This window comes from Poeciliopsis prolifica, unplaced genomic scaffold (assembly GCF_027474105.1).
Source record: "Poeciliopsis prolifica strain line A6 unplaced genomic scaffold, Auburn_PproV2 SCAFFOLD043, whole genome shotgun sequence".
NCBI classification, from domain to species: Eukaryota; Metazoa; Chordata; class Actinopteri; order Cyprinodontiformes; family Poeciliidae; genus Poeciliopsis; species Poeciliopsis prolifica.
Genome location: NW_026562418.1, coordinates 3,634,692 through 3,657,166, shown reverse-complemented (window position 1 = coordinate 3,657,166; position 22,475 = coordinate 3,634,692). Strand labels below are relative to the sequence as shown.

Sequence of the window (22,475 nt, the reverse complement as noted above, 5' to 3'; positions counted from 1 at the left end):
ATGACCCCAGGGACCATAGTAACACATATACACACACCCCAAGCCTTCTCTGTCCTGGATATACACACACACATGCACACATACACACACACATTCTTCTGAACCTGGAGGAGCTCAGGAGAGTGTGGCCTGGGGCAGGCTAGAGGGAAAATGCGGAGTGGAATACGTTATCTTGGATAATGTTGGTTGACCGCACTTACAGCTTGTTGATTTATGCCAACACCTAGAGTGTTTCCCAACACACGGTTCTCCTGCTGCTATCCCGTCCACCCCTCCCATCCAACTCCACTTCCCCCCTCTCATCGCTGCTCATTCATAAGATGCCAAGGCCTGCTGCTTTCTGAAAGCCCAGGAAGAGCAGGGCCTGGCCCGGGTTCAAACAGCAGCGCAGCTGGGACCTGTTACATTTTCGGCAGGCTGCCCTCTCTTCACCCACCCCCATCCCCACACACCCCCCAGCTATAAATAGCAACTGCGGTTGTCTCCCTCAACTGAGGCAAAGAGGGTTTTTTGGGGGGAAAAGAGAAGGAGGAGGAAAAAACACTCACAGATTAATAACCGTGGGAAGCAATGAAAGCTTTGTGTCTGCTACCCGAGGTCAGCGTGCCGGGAGGTGTCGCTACTTCAAAGCCTCCCTTTGTGGCCTGTAGCTTCAGATGGTTCTGTGGTGGGTTTGATGGGAACATGTAGCGGCTGCCAGGGATGTGATGAGTTGACATTAGATTTCAGATTCCTGGTTCATTTTCACGAGAACTTCAAGGGTCTTTGGTACTTTTGCGTCTGCTGGAGGAGGGGGGTGTTGTCTTTTTTTTCTTTTTGAGGCATTTCTTTAAAGTCCCTCAAACGTACACACTTTATGGTCCTTTCCTCCGTTTACAGATGAGAGGTTGCGTCATCCAGCTCAGTCACGCTGGCTCCCAAAACTTCACGGCGCTCCAACCCGACCCGGGTCCAGCTGAGAGTCGGCAGGCCCGACTCCAGACGCCGCAGACAACTTCCACTTCCCTAACAATATTTTCACAGAAACTCTCCCCAACGTGTCTGCTGTAACAGTATCCACCCACTGGCACAATGATCTCCTGGGCAGGAAAATGCTCCTGGCGGATGTAGTGGGCTCGTTCATTCATTCTTAGCCAGTTTTTTTTTCCCCTTTCTACTGGGAAAGTAAATCCACTCGTGTTTTTTTTTTTTTCTTCCCCTTCGGCATTTTGTTCTATTTTTGTTTGATTATACTGTGACGGGTTTATGAGATGATCCTCACAAGACATTTGCTTGTCATGCCATTGTCTGTATTTGTCAATGAGGAGTTTTAAGAATGCGAAATGGAAATGGTTCCAGAAGTAGGCTTTAGAACCTCATTTTCAGGGTCTGTTGTATCAATGCTTGTTGATATGATTGTAAAGTCTGATGGTAACTGTAGACGCTATAAAGACCGATAGTGACAGTAGACAATGTAAAGACTGATAGAGACAATAGACGATGTAAAGTCTGATGGTGACAATAGACACTGCAAAGTCTGACAGTAACAGTAGATGCTGTTAAGTGTGATAGTTACAGTAGACGCTGTAAAGTCTGGTAGTGACACTAGACGCTGTGAAGTCTGATTGGTGACTGTAAACACCATCCACTCCAATAAGTTTTTTCTTTATACTCAACGCCATAGTAACATGTTTTCTTCATATGTCCTCCAGCCTCCCAGCCCAATGGACCAGGTAGGGAAGATGCGAGGCCAGCCATACGGAGGGCCTAACCCCTACTCCCAGCATCAGCAGGGCCCTTCCTCTGGTCCGGGACCTCAGCAGGGAGGCTCCTACCCAGCCCAGAGCTACGGACCTCCAGGTCCCCAGAGGTACCCAATGGGGATGCAGAGCCGCACACCGGGCACTATGGGTGGTATGCAGTATGGGCAGCAGGTCAGTATTGCACCAAAACCATCTTTTTTGAAACGGCACAAATATCTGTTATATTTTAAACTCAACTAATGTCATCTCAAAGCGTTTTACAAGACAAACTGCTCTAAATATATATCCAATTATATAGAATCCAATTTGGTCTAAATTCAATATAAATTAATTTGATTTGTTCCAGTGCAGCCCAAACTAACGTTTGGGTTTGTAGGAAGAATTCCTATGAACTGTTTGTTTAGAACTTAATGAGGAAGATTAAATGATGGTCATAATGTCGCCGGACCGCTTTTGGAACCAGTGATTAGGCAAGGTGATGTTAAAAAAGTCTCTGTAAACTTTTATCTCCAAAAAAAGAAAGTATTCTGGGTCATTTAATGGACAGTTTGCAGAATTTGAGATTAGATTCTCGGAATACAGTTTGAGAGTTTAATCCTGTCCTGCTGACAGTGGTTGCTCTTTTATGAAAACCACTTGCATAAAAATTGATTAGTGGATTTGCATATTTTTTTGTGGAACATAACTCCAAATAACTAGTAGAAAGTTGGAGGATTTATGAATAATTTCATAGTGTATCTAATAAATCCTAAAGAAAATTCAGCTCAGGAAGCTGAGCAATGCTACTTGAGAATTTTTTTTTTTTTTTAAAAACAGCCAAATCCAGGAACCCCATTTATTTTCCTTGGCTCCGATTGGCTGATGCCCCAAAAGTGGAAATATAAAAAACTGTTGATATTACCTCATATGTTACTTGCTAATGCAGTCTCCACCATGAACATTAACACATATATTTGGTGGTTGAACTGTTAAAATAAGTAGCTACAAGTGTTTTTAAGAGTGACGCTGTCTTTTCGTGGAGGACTCTGGTCCACAAGCCCCACAAATCCTGGGAGTCAACTCTGCACACATTTGTTTGAGGGAATACCAAATATAACAATATAACTTGTAATATACTAAAGTCAATGCAAATATACACAACATGTTGTCCACCTTCTAAAACATTTTTATTCCGCAATAAACAACAAGCCTCACCAAAGATACTACCAGCATAAATGTCTTGATTGTATTGAGCTCCAATAACTAGGCAGTGTTTATTGCAATGCCTGCAAATTTTCTTTTTTTTTTTGGTTTTTTGCAATATTGATATTGGGATGATAATAAATTTGAGATATATTTTACAGCTCTAGCATTTTTTTTCTAACCTATGTACAATGTGTGTAAAGACCAACCTGAAAGTGACCAGAGAACACCTGAAAATTCAGGATGCAATCACTTTTTTTTTGTTTGTTTTTTTACAGTCAACTCTATTTTCACGCATGAAACCAAAGAAAAAAAAACTGGAGAACATTCCTGCTGTGCTGCCAGGCACAGTGGGGCAGCACCTTCATCCAATTGAACACTGTAAACATCCAGTTTGCACTTGCTACTTTCACATAGCCAGGAAACAGACCCTCGTTGAACTCTGCCCAGCCAGACAGTCGTCTGAACAGAGAAACGCATTCAGGGAATCCCGCCGAGCGAAGGCTTTTCTTCTACGTACGCCGCCGGTGGTCTCGTGCCCATTGTGCGCTGTGATTATCTCATACTGGCCTGGCTGGTGTCTGACCATGAACTCGATAAGTGCCCTGCAGAGAAGAAAACAGCCTCCCTGCCTCTGTCGGTGTGATACAATACAGCCACTTGATGTTGTTTTAACGCGCCGCAAATTCTTTATTACCATCTTCTATTTTCTTTGAATCCCTGAGTAGTTTAGTTCCACCATCCCTCATCCGTCTCACAAAGCAGACAAGCCTCTTTTTCTCTTTCGCCTTTTTTTTTATATGCAAGTGTTTCCTCACAAGGTCAGAGTTTTCTCAGTGCCTGCTTTTTGAGCGTGATGAAATAAAAAATGCAGAATATAAAAAGGTTCATTTTATAGTTGGAAGAGATGAAGTCCACATGCAGTTTTTATTTTCCTGGCACTAATTTAAAACGGCACACTTGAAATGTTTTGACAATTCTCACCTGTGTGAGTTGCTTACAACACACTCTGCCATATAAACAGCTTCTGACTATCAAAGTCTGAAGAAGCATTGTTATAATGATACAGTGCTTTAATGTGGAGCACCTCACTCTGTACAACTAGATTGCTTTGCTGCAACCTGTCATCTGGCTACAAACTCATGCTTTTCATGTACGGTGGCCCAGAAAGGTAAACAAAATGCTTCAACAATGGAAAACAGTCACAATGTAAATTAAATTAGCTAAAACAGAACTTGTGCTAAAACTGAAGTTAAGCTAAAACATCACATTTTTTCATAAATCAGAATTTATCCTAAAACAGAACTTGTGCTAAAACCAAAGGTATACTAAAATAATTTTTGCTAACAGAGAAATTTATACTAAAACTGAATTTTTTTTGTAATATATATATATATATACAATATGTGAAAAGACCTATCCAAAAGTGACCAGAAAACACCTGGAATGCTTTAGTGTCTTTTAATGCTTTAGCATAACGTCCACAGTGGACGTAATGCTAAAGCTGGAGTTATGCTAGCTAGCTTATCATAACTGTTCTTGTTGTATAAATTCCTCTTTAGGAAAAACGTTGATTTAGCATCAGTGTTGGTTTAGCATAACTTCTGTTCTATTACTAGTCCCATTTCAGCAGAAATTCCTTTTTAGCAAAAATTCTGATTTAATATGAGTTTGGTTATATCACACATCAGGATATAGTATAGAACAGCCTTCAAAATCTCCCAAGTTTTAACAGATGCACTGATTTCAAAAGCGTTGATCTCCTGAAATTAATTTCAGTCAGTTAACTACAAGATACATGAAAGATAACCTTAAAAATGAGAATTATATTGTAAAAACACAAAATCTCACCAAGTAAATTTAGTCTAGTTTGTAGTGTAAATATCTTAGTACACTTGAAAAAAAAAAGCTAAATTATTTAAAAGTAACTTTTCAGCAAAACATGGTTGTTATAAGTCAATAATTCCTTAATATTGATGAACAGTTTCTGGTCCCGCTGGCACATTATTTCACTTATAATATTTTGTTACAGGCGAATTAATCTGGCTACATAATTTAGAATGATCTTGATAATTTCCATTGTGATGATTAATATTTTTTGAAGGTCAATTTTGTTTTCAGAAATATCCTAACCCACTTCATTTATGGTTTTGGTTGTTTTTATTTTTGTTTAATTTATTTTTGTTGTGTTCCATTATGGATATTATTAAAACATCTTCCAGTTTCAGTGTTAAGTGTTTTTACACAATTAAAATTCATTTTTCTTTGAGGGAGAGACCTATCACTATTATGCCAGTATCAGTCTATTAGTTGAAAATGGTCTCACAACAACAATATTAACAATTATCCAATATTATTAGGACAATTTATGGTAATAAAACATTTGTCACTGCGACAGGCCTAACAACAATAAATCTGAATTCTTATACTCAGAAATTGCGATAAATGCTGTCCGATACGATAAATGTAACGTAGATTATGAGTACACTGCTAAACGGCTTACTTTACATCTTGTATTGTAATGAATAGTTAGAAGTTTGCATTTAAACACTTATTGAGCCTAACCGGATCTGAACTGTTTCCTGTCTAGATGTCTGCGTATGGACAGCAGGGTCCAGGAGGCTACGGCCAGCAGAACCAGGGCTATTACAGCCAACATGGCCCACCGCCCCACCCCGGCCAGCAGCAGCCTCCATACTCTGGCCAGACCCAGAGCAGCTCTGCTGCTCCCTACTCTCAGCAGGGTCATCCTTCGCAACCACCGGGCCAACACGCCCAGTCTGGGCCCCCATACCAACAAACCCAAGGGCCCCATGGACCTGCTGCAGGACAGTCTTCCTACAGCCAGCCCCCACAGTCCCATTCAGGACAGCCGCCATACGTCTCTCCTCAGCAGCAGCAGACTCAACAACAGCAGCAACAGGGTCCTGGTCCCCAGAGTCAGCAGGGGCCTCAGGGCCAACCTGGGTACCAACAAGCCACCGGACCAGGGCAGACACCCCAGCAGCAGACCCCGCCGCAGCAGCAAGGACCACCGCAACAATCAGGAGGTCCTCCCCCCCAAGCCCAGCAGCCCCCAGGTCACGGCCAGCAGAGCCAACAGTCACCTTACTCCCAGACACCCCCGCTGCAGCAACCACCGCAGCAACAGCAGCAACAACCACAGCAGCAACAACAACAGTCGCCATATCAGAGGTTCCCGCCTCCTCCACAGGTACGACCTTCACCTTCAGGACATGAGAGTATAGCTTTGCTCTTTTGAATGTTTAAAGGGGCAGTATTATGTAACATCAACTTTTTTGTGTTTTACATTATGTTGCTTTAATTCTTTTATGCATGCTTGAGAAATATTTTAATCTCCTATAGAGGTTAAAAGATGTACAAAACAGCTGGTTGGACCTGGCCCCGCCTTCAAGGATGAAGTCCCTTCTCTAAGCTGGAGTTTCCAAGTTTCCACCTCACAGAGCAGTTCTCCCCACAGTTTCCAACTCCTTCAGACTAGCGGCAGCAATTAGCAAACACGTGGTACAACTGCACATCTGCTGAGCTCATTATTGGAGCTACTTCTCAGTGCAATACTGGGAAAAATATAAAGTGTAAAGAGCAGGAGTTTCTTTAAGAGACAGTGACTAAATTTCAAGGCGTTAAATTATAAATATATTTAGTATGGATAGATTCCTGTTTAAAGTTAAAACACTTACCTCATTGTTCTATAAGATAGCACTATGTTCCTGGAAAACACATAAATAAACACTGTAAATAACAGCTCATCTGTTTCCTGTTTCTCTAACCAGGAGCTTTCCCAGGATTCCTTCAGCTCCCAGTCCAGTGCTCCTCCTTCTAACCAGCCCAACAAGAGCGGTCAGGAAGACAGCATGCAGGGCCGGCCGTCCAGTCTGCCGGTGAGCCCCCCCACTCTTTAGCTTTTATGGGTTTTGAAGCGCTGGACCAGCACTAGCATATTCTTTGGTCATTTGACTTGTTAATTGTGTGCAAAGTACATTTACTGGAATAAGGTTGCTTATTTACACTTTGGTCTGAACGCTGTGTTTCAGCTGCTTTCTGCACGTTTACCAAAACTTTAATCTGTTTGCTCTAAAATGAGCTGTACCTAGAACTGTTTTGCAAGCTGTGATTTTTAGGAATTTAGTTGCAAATTGCCGCTTCACATCTCACTTGGGGTTCCGGCTGACACAACCACAGATGGCAGAAAAGAAGCGGGTTGAGTTTAGTCAGGGTTTAGTCATGACAGTGATTTAAAAATGCCTGGATTGGAGTATTAACCTGAAATAAGCTGTGACCTGAGCCCTGGTGTAGAATCTGGATGTGTTTACCCAATGGGTTTGTTTTTTTTTCCCATTTTTTACCTACCTAGACACTTTCTTGAGCAGCACACAGCTTTAGTTGATGATGGGTTGCTTATTTTGTTGGAAGTTTAGTTGTCTCTGTGTCTCAGATATCTGCAGTCTCTCTAATAACAGATATCAGTCATCTTTGGATGTCATAATATTTGTTGTTATTGTAAAATGGCTGATTTTGTGGCACCTTTTATAAAAAAGTGGCTGCCAACGTATAATTTTTTTATTTTTTTTTTACACTATTATTCTTGCCACAAGAGGGAAATGTTGAAATTGCTCCACATAACTTTCCTTAAAAAAAGTATTTTAACATGATGATTATTTTAAGTGCAAGCAGCATTTTTAAGTACCTTCATCAAACAGTGACCTTTGGAACAAACAAAATCCTGTATCGGAAATTTGATGAAAATTGCAAGTTGGTGCAAAATTTGCAAATTATGACTCAATTTACGTTAATATTTGGAATTGCTATGTCTCAACAACCTGAAGGGACATACATATGTCGACAACACTGTTCCCTTTTTAGATCCAACCATTTCCCTGTTCCATGTTTAGTAGTTAATCTGTCTTCAATATGCATCAGTTAACCATGTTTGTTGACGTTTGTTGTTTAATGATGCACCGATCCGATATATATCGGATTGGTATTGTAACAAAAATGACAATGTTCCCAATCCATGAGGGCAGATCTACTCAGTCTAATTCTATACTTTGTGCTGTGATTTGCCATGCTTTATTTTACATTACATTTAGAATTCCTAATTGCACTTTCTGAACTATTTGAAAGAAAGTTTGTGGCAGTTTATGTTTGCATATTCGACCAAGGCAGTCAACCTATTATTTTTGTCAGTTTCAGTTTCTTTACTATTTGTTTGTATTGGCTGTTATACTGAACAAATTAAAGTTGTTGATTTTACATGTTCGCAGGTGAAAAAAGTGGATCGATGCATCCCTAGTTGACATGCTTGCTAATTTCCAGACAGGAGTGAGGTGGATTTTAAAATCAGACATTCGAATGCTTGTTTTGACACACTTTGACTTGAACAACACCATTCCTCTCATCCAAAGATGCTTTCTCCAAGTCTTTCTGGTCGTACCACCAGCCACGACTCGAGCCACTGCTCAAACGTTTTTGTGTCAAAATGTCAAAGAAACGGCGCGATGCGCACAGATAACATGGTGAGGTGGCAGTAGAGCCGGTGGATCTTTCTAGAATTAACTCTGCGGTACCAGATCTGGTTCGGATCAAAACAGAGAGAATAGAGAGCGCCGTCGCCGAGAAGTGATTGACGTGACGACGAGCTCGCAGGTGTTCGCTCGACTTCCAGGGACAAAATACTCGGAGCGCGAACCCAAAGTAAAGAGGAAGCGTTTAGCGACGGCCCTCTGGCCGAGATAAAGGTGAGAGAAGCCCCCAGCCTTCCCTCTCTCCCTCCCTCGCTGGGACACGCTGCAGTTTCCATGGCAGTGTTTATAGGTCAGACTGTGGCGCTAACCTCATTCTGGGCCTCGGGGAAGGAGAGTGAGAAATGAGATCATTAATGCGAGAGAATGAAAGTGAGCGGGGAGGAAAGACGGGGTTGTGGGGGGCTTGAGGGACTGCAGGCAAATAACTTTAAATAGTGTGAATGATTGGTCGGAGTCGGAGATGTTGGAGACGGAGGGAGGGAGGCAGCGCTGTCTACGCCATTAGGGGATGCCCTCAGGATGTGTTTCCCTTCTCTTTTATTTATTTCTCTTATTTATTTATACATCTCTCTGTGGGCCAAGCTCATTGGTCTAGTGCTATTTTTATTTAGCTTTTCTCTGTTTTCCCCCACCCTTCTGACTTCTCAGGGATTCCCTATTAGTGCCGTGTGATTGGCTGAGAGAGGCATTAATCTTCCTAAGGAAGATGTAAACCAATCCCTTTTCCTCTCCTCCTTCCATCCATCCCTGCGGAGCGAACACATTTGGGTGCAGATTAGAGCGTGGTCCCTGGGAACGGACCCCTGACGGCCTTGATTTAAAAAGAAAACAGCTGGGGTGATTCCTACAGGTGTTTTCAGTTCATGTTCACCTGGGATATGTGCTGCACCTGGCATTCAACTGATTCAGGAACGCTGTCAGGAATGTGAAATCTGCAGATATTTCTGAAGGGTAGATGCAAGGTTCATTGAACTGAAACAAATTTTTTGAAAACGGTAAAGAAAATGTTTATCTAAAAAAAGTAACAGTTTCATTCAGATAATTCATTAGTGACCATTGAGTTGGACACAATGACAACTTAATGTCGTGTAACTGAAATGAGAGAAAAGACTAATATGAGTGGTTTTAGATTTTGGGTTTTTTTATGGTTTTTTGCGTTATTTTCCATTTGCTGTGGAGCACTTGTCTGGATAACAGCTCCAAGTTTCATTTTAACAGGATTGTTCCATGGCAGAAGCGTGGCTACGGCCTGTACCAGAACCGTCTTTTTGTCCTCCTGCGTTGTGTGAATGCACAAAATCTCCGGGTGTAAATGATAACATGCAGCGTGTCTTCAGCGCTGGAAAAAATGAAGAGACTGGTGAAAACTGATCGGTTTCTCTGATTTCACTTTTTATAGGTATATGTTTGAGTAAGAAAATGAAAAACGGTCAAAATAACAACAGAGATTCAGTGTTTTCAGACCTCAAATAATGCAAAGAAAACAAGTTCAAATTTATTTAGAAACAAGAATACTAATGTTTGAACTCAGGAAGAGTTCGGGAATCAATATTTGGTGAAATAACCGGGAGGTTTTCAATGGGGTGCAGTGCAGCGGACTCTAATGTTCTTCCAGAGCTGTGTATGGTCCTAACCTTTAAAATCTTTCAGGCTCCTGTCATTGTCTCGTGGGACCAGTATCTGTCTGTGGTGTACTCTGCCTTTTACATTGAATCCCTTGAGATGGTAACCGTAAACCACTTTAAAAAAAAAAATGTCTAAAATTATAGCTTTATAGGAAGCATTTTACTTTGTTTCTTAGCAGATGTTTTATCTAGTTGAATCAATATAATGCTCCTAAGATTCCACTGTTTGAATGAGAAACTGCTTCTTTAGGTGTTTTTTGCTGAAACGCTACTTAGAATATAGTTGATTATCTTGGTTCCTATTTCACATCTTTGCTTTATTCTTTCCTACCTGACCTCTGTGTTCATTAGCAGCTTCCACTGAGAAAGTTAAAGAAATGGAAACTTCCTCCTACAGGAAGCCTGGTGATCAATAGATTAAAACCACATTCAAATATTAAGTCTAATTTTTTTTTTCCCCCTGTTTTTGATCACAATATTGAAGGACAAATATCCACCAAGGCATGGAAACGTTTCAGATTGTTGCTTAAATGGGGTAAATAGCATTTAGCTTCTGCATAGCCTCGTCCAGGCAGGTCGGCTAGCAGAGAAAGCTAGCATCACATAGGCTGTGGAAGAGTTCGGTGTTTTCTAGAAGTTGCAGGTTAGGAAAACGAACCGAGTCTGGCAGAAGAGCAGTGGAGAAAGGGAGAGTAGAGAGGGAAAGAGGACGAGGAAGTAAAAACAACAACAACAAAAGCAGTCGTGGAACTAGCTGAGCAGGCTGAACTGGTTCCTGGTTTGTTTGCACCTTGGTACTGGGACACTTGTACAGTCTAACTGTTGACTGTTTCCCACACAGAGCTGCTGTTGTGTGAACTATAATCTTTTTACGTTTTTTTTTTCCTCCCCCCCCCACCACCACAACAAGTCACTACAATGCATTAAGCTAACATAGAACAACACGGAACGAAGCCTGGACCCAAAGCAGGCGGCTCGATGGTTGAAGTGCTTGTGGTTTCCAGATCTTCTTGTGACCTACAAACGTTTACGCTGTTTCTAGGAAAGAAAGTGAATACAGTGCTGCAAGGAGGGGAAAAAAAAGGACATTTTTGTCCTCTTGAATGAGTCACATTATTGACTTAGTCTGTAATGAATAACCCTAGTTGCTGATTAAAAGGGCTCTCCACCAGTTTTACTCATGAAGGGTTTTGCTCTTCACAAGGAGTGCTGCACAGCTTGTGAAAACAGTTGGTTAATATCTCCTGCAGGTCCGGTGGGAGCTTTCAGCGCAATCAGCCGTGTTTTCAACAAATATTCTCTGAAAGCTGTTGTGAACGTAGAAATGGCCTTTCTTTCTTTTCTGAAACTATATTTCATAACTTTACAGGAACTGATAATGAAAACCTTGAACTTTTTCACACTTTTTGTAACGTCACAACCCAAAAGACTTACAGTGTAATCTGTTTGGAGTCCATGTGATGAACCAACACAAAGTAACACAAAATGGCGAGGTGGCGGAAAAAAAAAAAAAAAAAAAAAAAAAAAAAAGAACGACATACACACAATTTACAAATAAAGATCTGAAATGGATGGCTTATGTCTTTGTTCAGTCCCCTTAACTCAGACACTTATAAATAAAAGTCAGTACAGCCTGTTGTCAATAGAAGAGTGGAAGCAGGAGAATCGGGGTTAAATGAAATCATGAGCCAAAGAAGAAAAACAACATTGATGTTTTTTCTTTTGTTTTTTGTTTTTGAGATGTACAGTGAGGAGGGATCTGCTGTTTTGTCAGTGTGGATCATTTAGCTGTCAGGAATAACAAAACTTCTAAAACTGAACTCTGTATTCAGGTGAGAGATGACTTCTTGGTGTTTTTTTTTTTTATTCTCCTCAAAACAGAACTGACTCGATTAATCAGATTAATCATGAGGAATCAATTCTTGGAATAATCGTCAGCTAATTTGATTAATTCTTAACTAGGACATACAGTCTTTTAAAAAAAAGGCCAACTGTTGAAAGGACAACACAGCCAGAGCAGTAATTAAGCCAAAAACGTATAAATTGTGCATTAAAGATATATATAAATAAACCTTTGTCTACAAATATGTGCTACCCAGAACTCCTCAAGTGATGTAGCTTTAGCTTCACCTGGTTCAAATACTGTTTAAAAAAAGATCTCAAGCACCTTTTGAAATCCAAATTAATCTGTTAATCCAACGGATAATCATCAGATCAATCCAACACTGATGTTAAGTCAAGCAGAAAGAGGCGACCTATTCATATGTTGATGTTAGAAGTATTTATTTAGCTTCAGAGTTATCCTTTGTACAAATGACAGAAACACTGTTGTTGCATTTTAGGCTCTAAAATGCTTGCTTTCTAATTTGGAAAGGAATAGAAGTTTTGTTTATTTGCACATTTTATTTTATTTCTAATGAAATAAATAAAAAATCTGCAGAATGTGCCATTAATTGCCAGAAAAATTGATTAATCATCAAAACAATTGATTAATCGTCAGAGCAATCTTTTAATCGTTAGAATAATTGACAGATTAATCAACAGTTAAAATAATTTGCAGTCTTACCTCACAGAAATCTTTTAAAAGTTGGCAAAGTGGAAGCGTTATAGCACAGCTGCGAGCATGAAAAGGTAAAGTAAAACTTTAGCTATGCCCCCAGATCCCCGAGCAGCTGAAGAGGCTTCATGGATGAAGAAAAGGACCAAAGAGCAGCGAGAAAGGGAAGAAGTTTCAACCATGTGTCAGAGCCGGCAATGCTGCCCTATTTTCTGACCAAGCGACCAGACAGAGGTTTTAAGAGGTAAAAGCAGATGAGGAGGATTAGCGGTGCTGGCCGAAAACCTTTTGTATCATCCCGGACATGTTGCTGTGGAATATTGTTTCTACTGGCCGAAAACTGAGCTGTCAGCCTGCCGCAGGTCTTCAGTCAGAGGCTTCTTCCAAACCGTTGCAAGTCTTACTGCTACCAGAGACAGCATCACCATCCGCAATGACTTTTAAACACATTTGGATGAAACTTATATATACAGAGAGAGAGAGAGAAAATAAGTATTTTTGAATTTGACTTGAATTTTGAGTAATTGTTGCTCAACTCAAACTCCGGAGCAGCTGCTACTTTGATATTATTTCAGTTGAGTTTCATTAAGTCCATTGAAGTCTGTGTCCAGAGCAAACTGTGTAAATGTTTAAGGGGTGTGAGTTGTTTTGTAGGTCTCTGAGGCAGACCCGGACGGAGCAGATGGAAAGCAGAGCAGCCTTTTGTCGTCACCGTCGGGCTTTTCAACTCGCTGGATGTGACACTTCCGCTTGCTGTCAGCCTATAGGAAGGGAACCAACTACCAGACCACCATTAACTTCTTTTCACTCCTTCCCTCTGTGCTCCACCACTCACCCCCTTACAAAATTTCCTTCTTGTCGTCTCTCTGGTCTTTTGTGCACCCTGAGGGGCTAATCCCAGGCAGCACCGCCCTCTTCTTGTCGCGCTCCGCTCTTCTGACATGCCTGAAAGTGCTTCAGATTTGAGAGGAAGGTCACATGTTGGTCACACTCTCAGGCCAAAGTTGGTTTTTTGGTCCTGCCATTCGTTTCTCGGGATTACTCTGATCTTAACAAGACATGAGCTTTATCGTGACAGGGTTTTAACTTTTTTTTAAGTCTAGTGTTTTTGTATAGATTTTACACTTCTGTCTGACTAATGATGGACCAACACCTCATCCAACTGATGTATCGCCAGTTGACTTCCTACATTTGTAGTTGTGCTGCAGCAGTTCATTCATCCAGTTTTCTCCCTTCACCAGCTCTGAAGCAGACATTTTTACACAATTTCATCAGAATCGAACACAGTTACAGTATTAGGGCCATCTAATAATGCCTGTCGTAAGAGCTCTGACATTCAACTTTGTCACAAAGAAAACTGTTCTATTTTTAATAATTTTAGCTATTTGTATGTAATCACCAAACAATCAGTAATGAAGACGTAGTAGTTAGAATTCAGTATGTTGTCTGATCTCTGGCCTCTGTTAGGGATGCAACAATCCACTTTCGATACCAATACGGATGAAGTTTAGTATCAGCCGCTCCGATACAGATACAGAAAGTCATGTGAGTTCACTGAAAACATTTCCTCCCTGTTCTTAAACCATAGTTATAAATTACTGAATTACAAACTTATTTGCCATCTCTGCCTCAGCACAGCGCACTTAAATCCACCAATAGCTTCACAAGCTTGATCAAATATGTGAAAACAACACAACTTTAATTTGTTAAGTCAGTGCAATTAGGAATAGTCAATGCAAAGTAAATAATAATAATAATAATAAAAGATTTAATCAATCAATCAAATTTTATTTGTATAGCACATTTCAGCAGCAAGACATTTCAAAGTGCTTTACATCATAAAAACAAAAATACAAAGTCATGCATCATGGAATAAACAATACATCGTTACATATTACATTTAATGGAAACACCACAATTGTAAAATTGCATTCTTTTTGTTTTTGTTTTTTTGTTTGGGGTTTTTCTGGCATTAGTAGAATATAGACAAAGATTTGCACTCATTTGTAATGGAAACGCAGTTACTGTCCCTCTCTACTCTTTAGAGTCCAGCCAATCAGCACCAAGGAAAATAAGTCATATTCCTGGTTTGGTGGCTTTACAAAGGCTAACCAATATTATGTCAAATAGTGTTGCACTTAGATATATATGTCAGCCTCTCAAGCTGAATTTTTTTCCCCAAGTATTTTAGATGCGCTTCACAAAAAATTACACAAAGAGATAAAAGCCAACATTCTTTAATAGAAAATATAGTTTCCTTTAAAAAGCTTATTGAGGCTGTTGTTTCCTCTTAAACAACTTCCGCACCAAAGAGGTTTAACAATGAAGAAGTTTGAGTTTATGATGAGCTGATCAAGCTGAGCTCAGAGTAATTAAGGTTAAAAAGTTCCCTGAAGGAGACGATGCTAGGTGTTTTTCTCCAGGTACATTTGCATCTCAAACATTTCTAAAGTTATTGTGAGTAGTGGGCACCAAGTCATGGTGCATTCACTTTCCAAAAACAAAGAAGAAAATAAAAAGAATTATTGGATTTCCTAACCAGACGATTTGTTGTTGCATCTCAAATTTTCATTACATATTGAGTTTGTCCTTTTCATTTTCAAACTTCTAGAGGCTAATAATAGTTTGCATTCAAGAGCATAGGAAATACGGCTTTTGATTGTGAATCTGAATAAAGACTCTAATTCAGTTACTGGACTAGAAAGCAAAAGTGTTTGATGCCTGCTGGCGGTTAATAACTTCTATACCTCTCCTGTAAGTATAAATATGATCCAAACTTTCCTACAGTATTTGAGTTATTGAGTTTCTTGTGAACATTAGGGAGGTAAAAAAGCAGGTTCAGCTTTTGGTTCATTTTTATTTTGATAAGTTAAAGACCAAACACGTGTTGGGTTAATGTAGATTGTTCCCTTTAATTTTCTGACTGGATCATTTACCATTTGCCCCTCCAGAGAAACGCTGTTATTCTGTGCAGTTGCAATAGACCACCTACTTCCCAGCAGCAGCTCCCCCTGCCTTAATGACCTTTAATTTTATGTACCAAGCCTCCTGATGTGAAACTAAATGATCTTCTATTTTTCCTGTTACACTTTTAAACCCCCCAGCCCCAACCCCCTTCTCCATCCTGCTCTCCCCGCTCAGCCCAGCCCAGTTCGGCTCTCCTGCGGCAGCTAAGCTTGTTTTTGCGACATAGCTCTGGAGCAATCAGCCCGACAAGGCCCGGCCCACTTTGATTTTTTTTTTCTCCCTCCTCGTGTTCCTTTTCCTTCCAGCCCCTGCCCCCTCTGTAGCTTTCCCTACATTACCATCATCTTATTTTTCCTGCGTTTCTCTTTCTCTCCACGTTTAACACACCTATATCCCTTCTCTCCCTCATTCCTCTTTCAGTCTTAAATTCTCATTTTCTCTCTTCCTCGCCCGTGCCCTCTGCCGACCGCCTCCTCCCCTCCCTCCTCTCGCTCTCTCTTTCCCTCTCCTCTCTCAGTAAATCAGCTTTCATAACGCCGTGCAGCACAGCCCTGCTTTGCGAAGCCTCTGACACTGACAGAATTCAGAGTCCGGGGCCAGCTTCCTGTTGCTATTCTGGGGCCCTGACTTCCTGTGTGGACGTGTCTCATTCAGGTTCCAGGGTGCCTCTTGCTCCCTCCCCTTCTCTCTCTTTCTCTTTCTCCCCCCTCCTTCCCCTTGCCCTCTCTCTTCTTTCCTCTGTATGATTTTTAATTAACGTGCTTGAGGAAATTCAATCTGCTGACGGGAGTGCGGCGTTTCGGACTGTTTCTTGGCTGCAGAAAACCGCGCTTCGCTCTCTGCAAGATACTCCACACACCTAGAACATACTCTTTTCGTTTAGTTCTCTGCGTTCACTCTCTCGCTCGCTCTCTCTCTCTTTCTCTCCCTTTCACACACACACACTCACATGCCCCTCCCCTCTTCCTCCATTTCTGCTGGGCTGAGCTAGTTTTGCAGCACAAAGACTGTGGCTGACTGCAGCACTGTCTGTCCTCTGCTTTCTCCTGTGTGAGCTGGAAAAAAAGCTGCTGAGGTTGGATGGATGAAAGCAGCTTCATGATGAAATCAACTCGTGCTACCCCTAACCCTAATATCATTACTCTAATTTGTAACCCTACCCTAAACTCTACTCCTAACATCTTAACCCTAATATCCTACCCCAAATATTCTACGTCTAGTATCCTACCCCTAATACCTTAACCCTAATCTCCTAACTCTACTCGCTCATGTTGTATACATAGAAAAATCTTTCTATGTATAGAAGAATCTCTTCCTAGTTAGTTCACCAACAGTCATGTGCTTTCGGTATAGCTCCCACTTTCACATCGGGTTGTTTGTGTTAGAGTAAGAGGGGAGGGGCCCTGTCGGTCCAGGGAAGCAGTCAGTCTGGCTCTAGGGGTCTGGAGCCTCCCCACAGACCACCTTCCTCCTCCTCTGCTTGGTCCTCCGTATCCCAGCAGCCTTCACCTCGGGCTGGGCAGCTGCCTGCCTCACTCGGGGCATCTGTGCGCTGCCCTGGGACTCCTTACTACTATTGTCATCTCCACAAAAGGCCCCCACCACAATACACACACATACACAGTCTCCTCATTATTCACAGCCATCAACCCCTCCACCCTCCTCTTCTTCACCATCTCTGCTGAAGTGTTTCCCCACTTTTTTTTCTCCCCCACACAGAGAAGCTCAATTAAGCAAATGAGAAGCTTTAAAAAAAATCCCTCCCTCCTCATTGATCAAGAGTCATACTTCATATCCTTCAGGTTTTCTCTCCCAGGTAGAAATCTAAGCACAGTAAGCTGAATTCAGTTTCTGCTTTTATACATTTCTGGTTTCTGGTGGATGTCGTCCTCCTCCTCAGGACTACCCGCCGGTCGTCATGTTTGACATCATTTCAGTCGTTGTTGGAGACCCCTGATGGACAGAGGAGTCCCTCTACATCCTGTGTGAATGTCTGTAATGGCTGCTGCTGCTGTTCCAGGCAGGGGGACTGCCTTGCCTCGGCTCCTTCCTCAATTTCTTTCCCTCATAGTAGGGGTGGGAGTGCCCCCTTATGGTTGTGCTCAAACCTGCAAATCTTGAGCTATGGTGTTGATGGTGGTGGGGGTGGGGGGTGTTGGGTTGGGTTAGAGCTGCCTCCCTCCTCCGCCGATCCCTCGGTGGACTTGCAAGGCCTTTGTGCGTCAGCAGGTCAGCTGGCCGAGGCGCATACAGGTCCACTTTTCCCATCCGGACTCTGGATTTTGTCCCTATTGACTTTTGACACCAGAGTCACAGAGTTGCTTCAGGACCAAGCGGGCTCTCCTCCGATCACGCTCTGATGATAATGTGTCACATCAGCACTTTCCCCTCCTGGAGCGTGGAGTCTCATTTGACGTTGTGCTTACCAGAGAAGAAGAGGCGACTCTTCCAGTGACCCGTCTCTGATTTCAAAAGCCGACCCTGAGCAGGAAAAGCCAGTCAGGAAATAAACAGGGATGCTGGATGTTTTGGTGTCTCATGTTTGTCCACTGATTGTCTCAGGCCTCCTGAGCCTAAGAGGACCAGCGGCTGTGTGTGTAATTAAAGTGCAGGCAGTGACGATGATGACGGTGGAGGAGGAGGAAGAGGAGCAGCAGCGCCACTTTGGTGCTTCTGCGTTTTCTGTAACAATGACAGGCTTCTTCTTTTGTAGTCGCTGACTGCACCGTGACCCTGCCAGGCACGCAGGGAGGCCTCACAGAGACAGACAGACAGACAGGGGCGGGGGGGCTCTAATGTGTCAACCACATGGATCACAGTAACCATGGTAGCACTTGAGATGCAGCCAGGTTTTTTCCCCTCCCTTAATAAGGCATGTGTCTACAATGAAGGGAGTGAGTTCAGGCTTTAATGTACACAGGGCCTCACTGAAGGATTCCCATCGACAACCACAAACCTTAATGTGCTTTTTGTTAGATTTTATTTGACTTTTTTTTTTTGCACAATTTGAAAATGGGGTCTTGTATTAAGACCCCTGCATTTGTTCTCAGTAGAAATCTTTGCTTCAGTGTGTCTCTAACAACTTTTTCAAAATGGCTGGAGCTGCATCAGATTGTATCCATCATCTTCTGTGTCCCTGCCAGAGGAAGTGTCTCCAAGCCATGTTTCTGTAACATGCTAGCCTCCGAAGATAGTTGTTTCTCCTACATTTTGTTGGTGGTATCAGAGTAAAAGGGTTGAATATAAGGTTGTTTTCACAACTTATAGTCCAGTAGGCTCAGTTTGATTGGGGACCAAAATGGCATCATTTGCTCCATGTCCAGTTACTGCAGTTCACTTTCCCACTGCAACTTGCCAACCAAAGAAACCCTTTGAGCAGCCTGTTCAACTCCTTGCCTGTGGAGGGCGCTGCACCAAGAACCACCAAAGAAAACAACACAAATAGCTTTGACGAAGAGGCTGAGTCAAACTTCCTTCTTCACAAAATGTAAACAAAAATGGAGTGGTGACAGAGTTTAGCGGCCGATAAAAGACCATGAGCCATTTCTTCCGCTTGCGCTGGACTCCCACCTTTGTTGTGGTTGTGTCTACCCAGAATGCCTTGCGCTGTAGTCCTCTTCCTGCTTTTGGAGTGCTTCCTGGTGCATTTGGCATTCACATATGCATTTGAACCGCAGCAAAGTTCATTCCAACAGCAACCAGACCAGACTTTGCTTATGCATTCACACCTCACCAAACAAAACTAAAGTTCAGTTAAACGGAGCTGGTGTGAATGAACCCTAAAAGTGTGATACACACATTTTTGGTTTTTTTTAAAGCCCAACAAATGCTAAAACAGCATGTACAATTTCTTTCTTTTTTGTAACTATAACTTGACCTGTGAAGCGCAAAATCCGAATAAAACGTCTTGCAGTCTGTGGTTGCAACACGACAAATATGAAAATGTTTGGCTTTTTGTCGAGCTTCTGTTGAAACCCTGACATCGGAACGCGAACGCCACCAGCAGCACCCCCTCTGGGCACAGTCACACGTTCAAGATACGTTCCATTACTGCCTCTTTGCTCCTACTTTCTGCTTCTCACACTTTGGAATGGAGAAAAAAGGGTGGGGGTGGAGTGGAGGGTAGGCAGGGCAGACTAATGGCTCTGTTCAGGCTTGATTGATTCAGTGAAGTAATCTGCAAATGGAATACATTAGGACGGCGGAGAGCTGAGGAGATGACTCAGAGACGGCACAGGCTCGCTGAGAAGGAGCAGCGGAGAATGTCGGAATAGTGGGAAACACTAAATACCATCTGCTGTTCTCCAAAATTTCACTGACGAACCGCCTTCCCAGGACGTTTCACCGACACCTTTTAGTTTTTATTACGTCTTCAGCACGCAGGCATCGTCTTTTGGAGCGGGGTTCTCAGATGTTGAGAGATGATGGATCCTGCTTAGCAGTTCTCAGCCCTGTAGTTCCATGTTAGGCAGTGCTGGGAAAGGCACAAAATGGCTGCCATAGAGTGAGCCTCCTGCAGCTCTCTCCTTCTCTCCACAACTCAGCTTCCACATTTTCCCTGAATATATATATAAAAAAAAATAAAAATCCTCGTTTTCAGACTGAACTCACATCATCAGTTGTTAGATGATGATGCTGTGACCGTCCTCCAAGCTCATTATTACCACACACACACACACACACACACACACACATTAATATATATGTATATGCATCAGTCCTACTTATCCAGCCCTCAGCTCATGCCTGCTCCACGTTTTCCTCATCATTTACCTTTTAATAATGACTGTTGAATAGCAGAGCCTCAGCAACAGCATCAACTGCCAGCCCCCCACCTCCACCACCACTCCACCTCCCTCTCCCTCTCCCCCGTCGCTCGCTCGCTGTCCAGCTTGTGCAGTCAGCAGAACAGGCTGGTGCTGTGCAGTATTGAGTTAGGAAAAATCAATGACTGCAGAGTGGGAGTAGGTAGGAGCGTGTGTGTGTGTGTGTGTGTGTGTGTGTGTGTGTGTGTGTGTGTGTGTGTGTGTGTGTGTGTGTGTGTGTGTGTGTGTGTGTGTACACTATACAATGCTTCTGCCAAGCCAGGCTGAGGAATCGGAGCTGTCAGATATTTACAGAATGTCAAGAGAGCTCACTTTGTAAGCCATGCATATGATATGTGCTGCTGTAGGCTCTTAGATAGGTTTGTTGGTAGCTGTTGTTTTCACATTGAAGAAAGAAACCCCCACCTTTTTTTTTTTATTTTGGAGGGCGTGGGATTAGATTTAGTTGTGTCATCGTTGAATTATGTATTGCTATTCCTATAAAACCTTCATGTTTGCATTAAACAGGAGAGGCCAGACTTCTCAGTCGGTGTCCATGATCCGATTCTGGTCCCTCGTGAAAAGTTCTCACTAGCTGCTGCTGCTGCTGCTTCTTCTTCTGAGTCAAATCTAAAAGGTGAAGTCAAGTGAAAACCTTTGGATAGAAAGGTTTTCTTGACTCTCACCTTTTTAAATCCTTTATGAAGTTCTCTATATGTTGCTTTAGGCTATGTTCACACAGCAGGCGGCTGCGATCCATATCCGACTTCTTCATGACGGTCTGAACGGACCAATTGCAATCTTTTCATGAACCCAAAAAATCACATCCATATGGCCCCATGTTAGTGTTTACGTCTGGAAATTTCACGCATGCGCCCAACGCAGGAGGGCAAATAGACGATTCTTTTGTATACCACCCTTAACCGCGCTGCAGTGGTAGAATAATTCCATTAATTCAGGTATTTTTCATTTATTGCTACACACCACAGCAAAGGAATAACGTTGAGGAATAACTCAAAAACACACTTGTTTTATGTTTTTTTTTTTTTTTTTTTTTTTTAGCAACTGACAGTAGCACCACTTTGTTTCAGGATTCAGCACCTAAACACTCAAACATTGCAATTTTTAGACTTGATGTTTATTTTGCGATGATTCAAAAGTGATTGTTGTAGATTAGCTGCCGCTGCTAAGAGCTACTCTAACACTATGGTGGCAGATTGGCTAACTTAAACACATGCTCTACATCTGTCAGAATTGGCGTGTGGGTCGCCTTTTTTAAAAATATGTTGTAACTGAACCGAAACACCGAATTCTGCATCACAGCTACGTGTTAAGATTGTCAAAGTCAAGTTAGCATAACTGAACTACTTCCCTCTCCTTCACATTTTTTTTTTCTTACTCAAAACTTTTTCTGACCTGGTCATCTGGTTGTCATAGTGTTGACAAGTACGTGGCATCTAAAGTTGTTCTGTCGTTTCTTATGACACTGCTAAAGCCATTGGGTTCATATTTCCTGGTTAACAGCCGTTAGCCAGGCTCGTTAAGCGCACTGCTAATCTGGGCTGTCTCAGTTCCTGCATTCCTTTTAGAAGCTCTTTTTAAGGCTAACAGGGAGGTTTATTGATGCCTGCAGGTTTGTCATCTCTGAGGTGAACTCAGAATTTGTTCTTTAAAAAGTTACCACAAAACTCAGCAGCACATTGTTTTGAGACATTTCCAAAAGCACAAACAAGCAAGCAACCGAAAAAAAAAAAAAAAACAACAACAAAGCTAAAGAGAAAAAAGCCTTTTATTATTCAACTACATGATTTTCTATGATGACCATTTTCTCCATCTGATTCAAAGTCTGATTAAAAACTTTATATTTGTCTGAAATTCAGCAACATTTTCAATGTCTTAATTTTATTCCTCCTCATTTATGTTTGTGTTGTTGTGCAGATTATTATATAACTGATGGTGGATGATCAGCAGATTATTTGTTTTTTTTTTCTCAGACTTTCATACTCTCTTCTTGATTTCTCACTGAATTTGTTTACCGTCCAAACTGCCAA

The 22,475-nt window shown here is 42.0% G+C and overlaps 1 protein-coding gene across 1 annotated transcript in view; it reads left to right on the top strand.

Annotated features, from left to right (window-relative positions):
* The window catches only part of arid1ab (AT rich interactive domain 1Ab (SWI-like)), a 65,892-nt gene that overhangs the window by 25,139 nt on the left and 18,278 nt on the right, over window positions 1-22,475 (top strand). Inside the window, 3 exon segments of the mRNA XM_055055939.1 lie at window positions 1,692-1,913; window positions 5,515-6,138; window positions 6,719-6,826. Of these exon segments, the coding sequence (XP_054911914.1) occupies window positions 1,692-1,913; window positions 5,515-6,138; window positions 6,719-6,826 (954 nt within the window).